This window comes from Clarias gariepinus, chromosome 17 (genome assembly GCF_024256425.1).
Source record: "Clarias gariepinus isolate MV-2021 ecotype Netherlands chromosome 17, CGAR_prim_01v2, whole genome shotgun sequence".
In the NCBI taxonomy this organism is placed as follows: Eukaryota; Metazoa; Chordata; class Actinopteri; order Siluriformes; family Clariidae; genus Clarias; species Clarias gariepinus.
The window spans coordinates 10,188,527-10,200,850 of NC_071116.1; the positions used below are offsets into that span (position 1 = coordinate 10,188,527).

Consider the following 12,324-nt stretch of genomic DNA (forward strand, 5'->3'; position numbering starts at 1 on the left):
GGGCAAATATTTTGGACTATTAACTTATGATCATGTTAAAACCAATGTGTTTTTGGCCTTATACCTGAGGTTTGATAATTATTGTTAACCATAAGTTTGACTATGAGTGGTCAACTCTGAGAACCAGTCATATTATAAAGGAATGTGCACATTTACGCAACTAGGTTATTCCACAGTTCCATAAAATACTTTTTACTTAAATTTTGGTGTTTGCTGCATCAAATTAAAAGTAAAAAAAAAAAGATCTTACATTATTGACCTTTTTTTTATATATTTTATTTTTTCACAAGAACCTGCAATTTTAACAGGTATGGTATGACATTTTATATCCACTGTAAATAATGATTCATAGATGACACATAATGCACTTCCCTTAAATATAAGATAGTCCTCAACATAGAATACTGACTTCGGAAGAGATAGCATATAAGTCAGGTAACATGAAGAAATCTGGTTTAATAATTGCACATGTTTTTACCCACTACATAAAGTGGTTTTTGAAATATTTTTTTGCTTACCTTGTAAAAATTGCCTTAGATTTGTTTACAGATCACGGTAAAACAATATACATGTATTTTACTTTTCACTAAGCTAATTTTAGCAAGCACAACTTCCTTTATTTTTTAATATAAACCATTAAACATTTAAAATTCAATATGTCTATGCAGATTCTCTATCATCCAGGTAAAATTCTTGAACTTTATTTTTCAGGTGTTTTCAGGAAATGTTGGCAACTGGACTTCCTTTTGTTTATTCAAATGGTTTAAATTTTAAAAAGTCCAAGTAGCAAAAAATTCAAATCAACAAAAAGAAGTCTTGTTCTCATGACCTGTTGTCATGACCTCCAGACATTTAAAACTTAGGTTTAATAAAATAAACACAATATGAACTTCTTCTTTAGAAATCATCATCATCACAGATGTCAAGATAGACATCAAAAGCCTCTCGATTACAGTTTCCATCATGAGTGAACACATACTTATGAAATGTCCCATCAACACATATAGCTGAAAGAGAAGAAAAACATTTTAACTTAAAACATGGAGATTTATTTTCGAACTTAATCTGTTAGAGATAAATAATACAGGAATTTATCTTTGGAAAATTGACTTACCAATGACAGAATTAACATTTTTGGATGTGTTTTTCCCAAATGCACAAATGCAAGCACATTCAGCTGGCACAGTAAAACTAGCCAGAGACCACTGACTGTCTACATACTGTCCAATAACTGGCCCGACTTTTCCCACCCGAGCCAAACTGAAATGGAAAACATTGTTACTTTGTTTACAATTTTACATTTAGTTAAGCAAGTTTTTTTTTTTTTTTTAGAAAATGTTTGCTTGTATAGGGTTACTGTAGGCCTTACGCAGAGCGCCGATTAAGTCTTGTATCCTTCAGTGCAAAAATGTGAACAGTGCCTTTGTCACTAGAAGCGCAAAGGAAGGCTGAATCATGGCTGAAGTTTATGCTGTAAAAAAGCGTTAAACAGACAATCAATCATCTGACACTACAGCTCAAATTTAATTTGATCTTAAAATATATAATTCTGAAAACCACAATTGTGTTCAATACCTATATTTTTGTTATAGGAAAATATTTAAATTAAATTACCTTAAAACTAGTAATGTTTTAAGGTAATAATCTTGTCTAAGTATTCAATACCTTGTAAATCTAATTTAAAGTTACTTCAGTACTAGCAAATAGAAGTTGACTTATTCAGTATTAAAGAAATGTTATTTGCTCTCAGTTAAAATTAGGCTACTTCAGCAGCTGTGTCTGAGAGGGGCATTCAACATTCTATAAACCACGGTCTTTAAACATATTCACTTGTCTTTAATTAAAAAAAACAATTGGGAGACAGTAAATGCTATTTTAGAATACAGAATTACCTTCTCCCACCCCACCATTAGCTGTCAATTGTTAACAAAATACAGCTGTGAGCAAAAGTTTGCTGCTTTAGTGTTTTTAGATCCTTTTGATTAGTATATCAACTATTTAAGCCAAAGTATAATTACAAGCATTTCATAAGTGTTCATAAGGCTTTTACTGACAATGACATTAAGTTTATGTAAGGAGTCAGTATTTGCAGTATTCTTTTTCAAGACCTCATGCTGTCAATCAACTTATGGGCAACATCCTGAGTGGGCAGCCAATTCTTGCACAATCATTGCAGTGATGCACCTATCATGCATAGTGGTCACTGTAACTTCTGGAGACAGTGTTATGATTTTGGGTAACTTACATTGGTCAGGTCTAGGCTCAACAAATAAAAAAAATGTGGCAATAAAATGAAGTCAACTATCTAATTGTACCGAATGTTAATTTTTCACTCCCCCAAGTTTTTTTGTGTTTGTTTGTTTTTTAGTGTCCTATATCTACATTGGCTGATGAGATGAGTGCATGAAAGCATAGACATACAGATGTTTCCAATGAAGTGCTTATAGTGACATATTTAAACATTCATCCTTCTGCTTTTGTATATCTGGGACTGGAGTCTAGGCAAAGTCACCTCCCTCTCCCCAGCCACCTCATCCAGATCTTCCACACGGACACTTGGACATATTTTTTTTTATCAGGTACAGGCCAGATAATAAATAAAATCTCTCTATCTAGTCTTGGTGTGTCAAAGGAACAACAACCCTACATTTATTTCCTCAGCATATGAAGGACCTCACCCTTTCAACCCATGAAAGAAGTTAATTTCTTCTTTCATGGGTTTTTTTTTTTTTTTTTGGTGTTACACGCTTTCTCTTACCAACAATAGACAAGTACAAAGTCAGCATAACTCCTGACACTACACAAATCCATCTATGAATGCATCATGCCACTCTACACTCTTGTAAAACAATTTGTAAAAAAGATTCAAAAATATTTCAATTCCTCTGTGGCTGGAGTAGTTTCTCATTCCCAGCCTAAAGGGGAAAACCCAACTGAGAACTTCACCCACTGATTTGGAATTGGTCAATCCAATTGTCCCAACCTTAACACAATGTTGAACAGTCATGTCAACCAAGACATCCCAATAATATCCACTTTAAATGTCTTCAAAGCCGTCTCTTAAAATGACTGTCAAAGTCAATGAAGAAAGTGCTCTAACTACTTTTTACCTAAATACCCAGAGGTCAACAGTTCCTTTATCCCTGCTATGAAAAACCTGGACAAAGCCCTGCTTCCTAATCCTCCTTTTGACAGAATTAGGGCTGAAAGAACTGAAAGATTCACCAAATTCTTCCCACCCACGTTTTTGCTTCTGCAACTGCCTCTACCCGCTTGGCCTACCAGTATCTGTCAGCTGCTTTTGGTGTTCCACAAACTAACCACACTGATGCTTGACCCTGATAGATTGATTCCTTTACCCCAGTGTCCACCAATTGTTTCAGGGATTTACTACAACAGGAACCGACAATCTTACAGTGGGTGTAGAAAAGAGTAACCACTTTTCAAAAGGGTTTGCACTTTTAAAAGCATTTACACGCAAACACCCACACACTCACATCTGCATTTCAAGAACAGCACTTGTTTATTCAATCAGGTGAAATGAATCACCTCGATCACCTGGAATCTGTTCTACAAACTTTAATTAGCCTAGAATAAATGCTGCTGCTGTGTTAGAAACACAATGAAGTCTATAATTAAGCTGTAAAAGGTGTTTGGTACTACCATGAGTGTAAGCTTCAACATACCACTGCCAAACGGAAAATATGTGAACACACATATGCCCACATCTTTTTTTTTTTTTTTTTTTACCCAGGGCAAGTCTAGTTTGGAACAGAGACGAGCCCCTCTGCAGCAGAATGTTTCCAGAGTTCATGCTGTGCAGATGCACGTGTGTTCGGGTGATATCTTTATATCCAGAAGCTGAAGTCTTCTTCCTTTGCCTGGCCAGGCCCTTGGCTTTTAGGACCAGTTGGGTACACAAATGTCCTTACCAATACATGGTGGCAATTCATGAAGGAAAGTTTTTAAGTAGTAAATTTTAGTCTCAATGTGTAGTTCACATTTGATTGATTTATTTATTTATTTTTTTTGCAAGGTCCAGAACATAAATTTCATTGTGACCTATTTTTGTTACCCATCAGATTATCTAATCCAATATTAGGCAAGAAAATATAATTCAATTTAAGGTCAGACTTGCACATTACTTAAACATAACTCTGTTTAAGGCAAAATATACCCTAACCAGCATGACAAACTAAATTCTCATGAATAGCACAAGTGCATGAAAAACATAATTCTGTGGCTACAACTGATGTCCAAGTTATATGTTGCATGACACTATGTGTACATAACTTAATGTGTACATGCTTTTAGTCTGTTTACAAAAACATTCACCAGTATAATGTGGCAGGATCAGTCCCTCTTCGTAGTTCCACTAATTTATCACGTGTGGTAGTGTCAAAGAGACGGATCAAAGTACCCTTCTGTGATGCAGAGGCTACCACACTGCCAGGCTGGTTTAGAGCCAAGCAAGCGATTTCACTTTGATGAGCATTGATAGTGAATGGTGCAGATGATGTGCCGGGTTTTGTGTTAGAAAGCTCCTACAAAGAAAAGATAAACAAAAAGTTGAAAGTTAAAAAAAAAAAGAATCATATTCAGTATATTGAAGGTTATATATACACACAGTATATACTGTAAATATACAGGGGTTGGACAATAAAACGCCGGGTTTTAGACCACAATAAATCATTAGTATGGTGTAGGGCCTCCTTTTCCGGCCAATACAGCATCAATTCGTCTTGGGAATGATAGGAATGTCAGCTTCTTGGTAGTATGCTGACATAACCAGGCGTTTCAGTTTCATTGTCCAACCCCTGTATATATATATATATATATATATATATATATATATATATATATATATATATATAAATAGCACAAAGTGGTGTGGAGAAGAAGGCGACATTGCCTAGGATTGTGTTAAATTTTCATTTAACCAATATGCTTGTGAATGGGCTAAATAAAAAAAAAGCCTAATATACCCTGGGTGTCACCTGTGAAGACCAAAATCCATTATCTTCTTGTGCAAGTCCCAAGTCTGGATAAATGCTGAGGGTTGTGTCATAAGGGGCATCTGACGTAAAACATTTGCCAAATTAATGATTCGAATCACAAATATCACTTTCATACTGGAGCGGTCCCAGCCCGGGTTAACAAAGACCGCCACCGGTGCTATTGACCTACAGGGTGCAGGTTGAAATTGGGCTACTGTTGGTTGAAAAAGGAAAGGAGGAAGATGTGTTTGAAAGCAGAGAGAGAAAAGGAAAGGCAAGAGTTTAGAAGTGATAGGGACTTTCAATGTTGGGACTATGACAGGGAAGGCAAGAGAGTTGGACATTTTGGGGAAGGGAACAGAGGTAATGAAAATGTGATGAGCAGGTTTGGTCTTGAGAAAAGGAATGTAGAAGGACAGATGGTGGTGGACTTTGCAAAGAGGATGGAAATGTGAAAAGTAAATACTTTCTTTCAGAAGAGGCAGGAGGCAGGTGGACTACATCTTGTATCGACGTTGTAATCTGAAGGAGATCAGTGACTGCAGAGTGTTGGTAGGGGAGAGTGTAGCCAGACAACACAGGATGGTAGTGTGTAAAATGACCCTGGTGGTAAGGAAGGTGAAGAGAACAAACAACAGAGCAGAGGACAAAGTGCTGGAAGTTGAAAAAGGAAGACTGTTTGCAGTTTTCAGGAAGGAGTTGAGAAAGGCTCTGGGTGGTCAGGAGGTGCTTCCAGTTGACTGGACAACTACAGCTAATGTGATCAGGGAGACAGGTGGGAGGGTACTTGGGGTATCGTCAGAAAAGGGAAAATTGAACAAGGAGACTTGGTGGTGGAACGAGAAAGCCCAGGAGTCTACACAATAAAGGAGGTGAAGAGGCGGGTACAGGCAGGTTAGAATAGGTCAGCAAGAATGAAAGGAAAAGTGTACATGACAGTGGTGAGACCAGCGATGCTCTACAGCTTAGAAATAGTGGCACTGAAGAAAAGACAGGAGGCAGAGCTAGAGGTAGCAGGTCTAAAGATGTTGGGGTTCTCTTTGGGAGTGACAAGGATGGATAGGATCAAGAGTTCATCAGAGGGACAACCCATGTTAGATGTTTTGGAGATAAAGTCAGAGAGGCCAGATTGAAGTGGTTTGGACATGTTCAGAGGAGAGACTGTAAATATATCGGTAATAGGTTGCTGAGGTTGGAACTGCCAGGCAGGAGGTCTAGAGGAAGACCAAAGAGGAGATTTATGGATGCAGTGAGAGAAGAGAGGATGCAGAGGATAGAGTTAGATGGAAGTGAATGATTCACTGTAACGACCCCTACAAGGGAACAGCCGAAAAACAAAGAGGAGAAGATATATATTATGATTTTTGGAAACATTAATTTAATTGTCTTGCTTTACGGGGAGATTACAGGTAACCTTGACTTGTGTAAACCCATATTATTTATTCAGGTAATGGGATAATGGCTTCTCTTGATGACTTTCACACAGATAGCCCTACCAACTGGAAGGTGTTTTCAATCTGGCAAACTGTCTTAAAGAGGTTTTTCTTCAACAAGGAGAGAATTCTTCCGTCACCTTCTCCTGTTGTTTCCATGGTCTTTCTGATAGCATTCCTGAGCTCAAGGGAGCACTTTATAAGCAACATGCTAAATGTTTACTGCCAATATTTTTCTCTCTTATGGCTTTATTTTTCATCACAACAATGACTGCCTATTCAGAGATAAAAGCAACATCAATGCAACAGTAAAATTTAAATAATAAGGGGAAACACACCTGCCCACGGAACAGCTAAGCAGTCAGTTATTTAATTACATTTGGTCCCTTAAACAGGGTGAGTGTTTGTTTTCAATTTATAGACTATTCACCTCATGCAAATAGAAATATTCTCAAATTTAAGATGAAACGTTGAGCTCATATTCATTATTTAAGCTCAGCTGAAATTCGCTGTAGTAGACTGCTGAAATAAAAACTTTATCGATGTCCAAATATTTATAAAACCGTACGACTGTACAGGATGCTGCCATCTGGAATAATTATATCCTTCAAGCTGATCGTCAAAGATTTTTTTTCTTTTATTATCCATCACTACTACAAAAACACAATTACATACAGTGGAACCTCAAAATAGAAGTAACGCGGTTTGCGAGTGTTACGCAAGACGAGCAAAGATTTTTAATAAATATTTTTAAAATAAGCATTGTCTTGGTTTACAAGCACCGAGTATCATGTATCACATATGCGCTTCTTGTTTTGATCACATGATCACAACTGAGCCAACAGTTTTTCTCTCTCTCGTGCTACGAATTTGTGGGTAATCGTCTTCCCTGCTGGGTCTTAGTGCTAGTCTCTTACTGGTATAATCAACATCATAAAACACATTTTATTTTGTGTTCACAGCGCACGTGTAAAGCAAAAGAAATTCTCATTACAGAGGTTAAAGATAAATTTTCTCCATCTCTGTTCCAGCCTGTGTGAGCTTATGTGTGTGTGCGCGCGTAATTTGACCCTGTGCTGGTTCACACACACTCTCTGTTCTTTAATGTGTGTGTGTGTGTGTGTGTGTGTGTGTGTGTGTGTGTGTGTGTGTGTGAGACTCTCTGGTCTACACAAAAACTCTAATCTGTCCGATTCTTTCCAAAGTTATTGTGTGGGTTCATTTGTTTGTTTTACTTTACAGCAGTGATTCCGTTAGTATGCACTCACATGAGTGTCATTAGCGATGTTCCTTGCAAATTCTCCCGACAAAACAAAAGGTAAAGTGCTAGTTAATTTGTTTTATTTTTACTTTATATTTTGTATTAATGGTTTTTATGTATTGATTTTTTTGGGCTGTGGAATGAATAATTTAGGTTTCCATTATTTCTTATGAGATAATTAAATTTGGTTTACGAGTGTTTTGGAATACGAGACCCTTTCCGGAACGAATTATGCTCGTAATCCAAGGTTCCCCTGTATGTATGTTAATCCATAAAATGTGAACTAGAACAAAATGCTCTGGCTACTTACCACCAACTGTAAACTACCACATTTGTGTCCAGGAAAAACCAATAACTGCTTCTCCAAACTGGGACACAAATCGCATAGACCTGAGGGAAGTTAATATTGAACGCTTTAGGTATAAAAACTAACCAACACACAGATATTGGTTTAAATTAAGCATAAATATAAAATACCTTTTGGATTATCTCGAGTGTCAAATTCAAAGAGTTTTGCAGGGCTGTCTGGAAAACTATATACATAGATCCTGTTCTTCAAAACAATGATGATTCTTTAAATAAAACAAAATACAGACATTTAACCACATGTTTATATCATTGCAGGGTAAAAGTCTTCTCTCAGACCCACAAAAACAGACTTGTTCTTACTTGTCATGCCTCATGCGCACTGCCAGAACTGGCTTTGTGAATGTGAACTCTAGGACCAATTTATCTTTGGCATCTCTGACCTCATTAGCATCATCCCAGATTAAAACTACATTAAGAAAAATTCAACATAATACAAATGTCTAGGAAATCTGAAAACTTCATAATCGGAAGGTATACATGCAAACAGCTCACATAAGCATACCAGATATTTCTGAAAACTTGGGGTTAACACCCCCACCCACCACAGCCAAGAGGTTTGAACGATGTAGCATGGAACAATGATTAATGCTGCCAACCTGTTCATGGTCTGTAATCATATACAACAAAATTATTAGTAATAAACATGTTAAATAAAGAAAAGAAAGAAAAAAAGAAAGAAAGAAGGAGGAAGGAAACTTTGGCTGAATAGAGAAACTTACCTAGGTGGCCTTTTTCCATGAGGGGTTCCACATTGTAAATTCGAACTCCAGTCTCCATGGCACAACAAAAACAACCTAACAGAAAAATAATAGCAGAAAACTGAAAAATGTAAACATATATGACAGGGAAAATCTCACTTTGGAGTAAGAGAATCAAAAAGATATATATATATATATATATATATATATATATATATATATATATATATATATATATATATATATATACACATACACACACACACACACACACATACACACACATGCATAATTCATTCTGAAGGCATGCTTGTATATCAAAAAAGCTAATTTACTGCATAAGAAATAATGAAAACTCAGGATGACTTTCACAAACACAAAATAAAGGTGCTTTATGCACACACGCGGTCACAATGTTATAGTAAACAGTACACGTGTGCAGGAATGTTGACTATACGAGTGAGAGATGCACACTGAGGGCAACATGGGAGACAACTCCACAGCATGTGAAAGAGATGCGAGTGTTGTGATCACGTGACGCTTGGCGTCAAAACAAAATTATGTGCCACATAATACTTGATGATACTTGGTACTATATCAAGACGCGCTTGTTTATCAAGTAAAAAACAAGATTTTTGCTTGTCTTGCGGAACGGTTGCAAACCGGGTTACTCGCAATCTCAGGTTCCACAACTGCAAGAAAGAATATGAAAGCAACCACCTAGTAACTTTATGACTCCAGTTGGTTTTTGTCAATATGAGATCACCCTTGCATACAACCAGTCACATTTTATGTTTGTGTGCCACCAGGACCTAGATACAAAGAAATACCGGAATGTGACATGCAGTGTTTTTATTTAATGTAATGTGTTGGTAAAATTAGTATATTAGTAGGATCACTCAGGCCTTGTGTGTGCGTGTGTGTGTGTGTGTGCGTGCGTGCGTGCGTGCGTGCGTGCGTGCGTGTATGTATGTGTATACACACTCACCTAAAGGATTATTAGGAACACCATACTAATAAGGTGTTTGACCCCCTTTCGCCTTCAGAACTGCCTTAATTCTATGTTTAGTTGATTTAACAAGGTGCTGAAAGCATTCTTTAGAAATGTTGGCCCATATTGATAGGATAGCATCTTGCAGTTGATGGAGATTTGTGGGATGCACACCCAGGGCACGAAGCTCCCGTTCCATCACATCCCAAAAATGCTCTATCGCTTGATAGATCTGGGTTGAGATCTGGTGACTGTGGGGGCCATTTTAGTACAGTGAACTCATTGTCATGTTCAAGAAACCAATTTGAAATGATTCGAGCTTTTGCGGCATGGTGCATTATCCTGCTGGAAGAAGCCATCAGAGGATGGGTACATGGTGGTCATAAAGGCATGGACATGGTCAGAAACAATGCTCAGGTAGCCCGTGGCATTTAAACAATGCCCAATTGGCACTAAGGGGCCTAAAGTGTGCCAAGAAAACATCGCCCACACCATTACACCACTACCACCAGCCTGCACAGTGGTAACAAGGCATGATGGATCCATGTTCTCATCCTGTTTACACAAAATTCTGACTCTACCATTTGAATGTCTTAACAGAAATCGAGACTTATCTGACCAGGCAACATTTTTCCAGTCTTGGACAAACTATCCAATTTTGGTGAGCTCATGCAAATTGTTCCTATTTGTTCCTTTTTCCTATTTGTAGTGGAGATGAGTGGTACCCGGTGGGGTCTTCTGCTGTTGTAGCCCATCCGCCTCAAGGTTGTGCGTGTTGTGGCTTCACAAATGCTTTGCTGCATTCCTAGGTTGTAACGAGTGGTTATTTTAGTCAAAGTTGCTCTTCTATCAGCCTGAATAAGTCGGCCCATTCTCCTCTGACCTCTAGCATCAACGAGGCATTTTCTCCCCAAGGACTGCCACATACTGGATGTTTTCCTTTTTCACACCATTCTTTGTAAACCATAGAAATGGTTGTGCGTGAAAATCCCAGTAACTGAGCAGATTGTGAAATACTCAGACCGGCCCGTCTGGCACCAACAACCCTGCCACGCTCAAAATTGCTTAAACCACCTTTCTTTCCTATTCTGACATTCAGTTTGGAGTTCAGGAGATTGTCTTGACCAGGACCACATCCCTAAATGCATTGAAGCAACTGCCATGTGATTGGATGATTAGATAATTGCATTAATGAGAAATTGAACAGGTGTTCCTAATAATCCTTTACGTGAATGTGTGTGTATATATATATATATATATATATATATATACTGGTGAAATATGAGGATTGATTTAAAAGGATGTGTATAGTGAACACAGTGAAAATGCTTTTGGGAATCTTTGGAATAATATTTGGGAGAGTGTTTAAGCTCGCTACATTCTCTCGTCCTGTTAATTAAACGTTTTTTGTTGTTGTTTTTAGGGAGGGCTGCAGCGAGTGCCCCGAGCCCCACCTCCCGACTCTCTCTCTCTCTCACACACACACACTCTGGAATCACATCAGTGTACAGGTTTCATACAAACACACACAAACGTTCTAGCTTAGAAATGTTTAGAAGACAATTATATATTTACATTTTATACGGTCTATGATGTGCCTGCACTACTAAGGAATAATTGTTTCCGATATTTGCTTTTACCCCAATGACAAGATACGAGGTTTGGCCAGCAGAATTCTAGTAGCCAAGATACGCTTCAAAATTAAACGAATACGAAGGTGGAGGTACAAAAGCAACGAATGGCTTGTGGCCCGTTTAATGGTTTATAACCCCAATATTGCGTAAGAAAAATTTGCCATAGTAACTTAGCGGGGCCTACGATTAGTTTATTTGTTAAAGCGATATTGACCGCAATAAGCCGGGTTTGTTGACATAGGTTTAAATCTAAATGTTAAGTCCCGCACATTTCAACGCAAAAAAAATATATGCTAGAATTGTAATTAATTGATTACAACAGTATCAGATCACCTATATGTCGGCTTTTATTATATGAGCAACTATCATTTTAAAAAGCTCGAGGAACATAACTCACTTTGGTCTTGATTGAACTGCAGGCTGTTGACTCCCCGCTGCTGTGCCATGCTTTAACGGGGTTTATGATCTCCGTACATGAAGCTGTAGATGTTGATGCTAAGTGGTGTAACTCTAAAGCTTGTTTTTAAAAATAATTCGAAGCAGTGTTTACTGTGTCGACGCTTGCCAGAGTCACGTGACTGTTGACGTCCCAAGCTTCCGGACACCCATTCACGTGACTAGGGGCGACGGCCGAACGAGGCTTCATGAAGCACAGAAGCTTTTCAACTGAACGATTCCGGAAAAGGTTCATTACGTTAAGCCTTGTTCAACACATGGTTATTAGTGAGATCTAATGCTAAACCATGTATCGCAGCAAAATACGTTTACTACCACGGGCTCTTCGTTAGTGATGTCAGTGCAGTGATGACAATTTAAATGGCATTGCCAAAAATAAAGGATGCACAGAAACATCATTAAAAAGAGACTAACATTTGTGTTGGGGTTATGTGCATTTGTGATGGAACTTGCTACAGCAGCTGCACATACATATATGCACATAA

General features: G+C 37.8%; 1 protein-coding gene across 1 annotated transcript; it reads right to left on the minus strand.

The window, feature by feature from the left end:
- Positions 1-439: 439 nt before the first annotated feature.
- Positions 440-11,982, minus strand: wdr45 (WD repeat domain 45). Its single transcript, XM_053476217.1, has 10 exons — positions 11,781-11,982; positions 8,780-8,854; positions 8,563-8,667; positions 8,361-8,466; positions 8,169-8,263; positions 8,002-8,081; positions 4,336-4,544; positions 1,370-1,471; positions 1,115-1,260; positions 440-1,007 (listed from the first exon to the last, which is right to left on the minus strand). The coding sequence occupies exons 1-10, from the start codon at positions 11,827-11,829 to the stop codon at positions 898-900; spliced, it is 1,077 nt and encodes a 358-aa protein (XP_053332192.1). The 5' UTR covers positions 11,830-11,982; the 3' UTR covers positions 440-897.
- Positions 11,983-12,324: the final 342 nt, after the last annotated feature.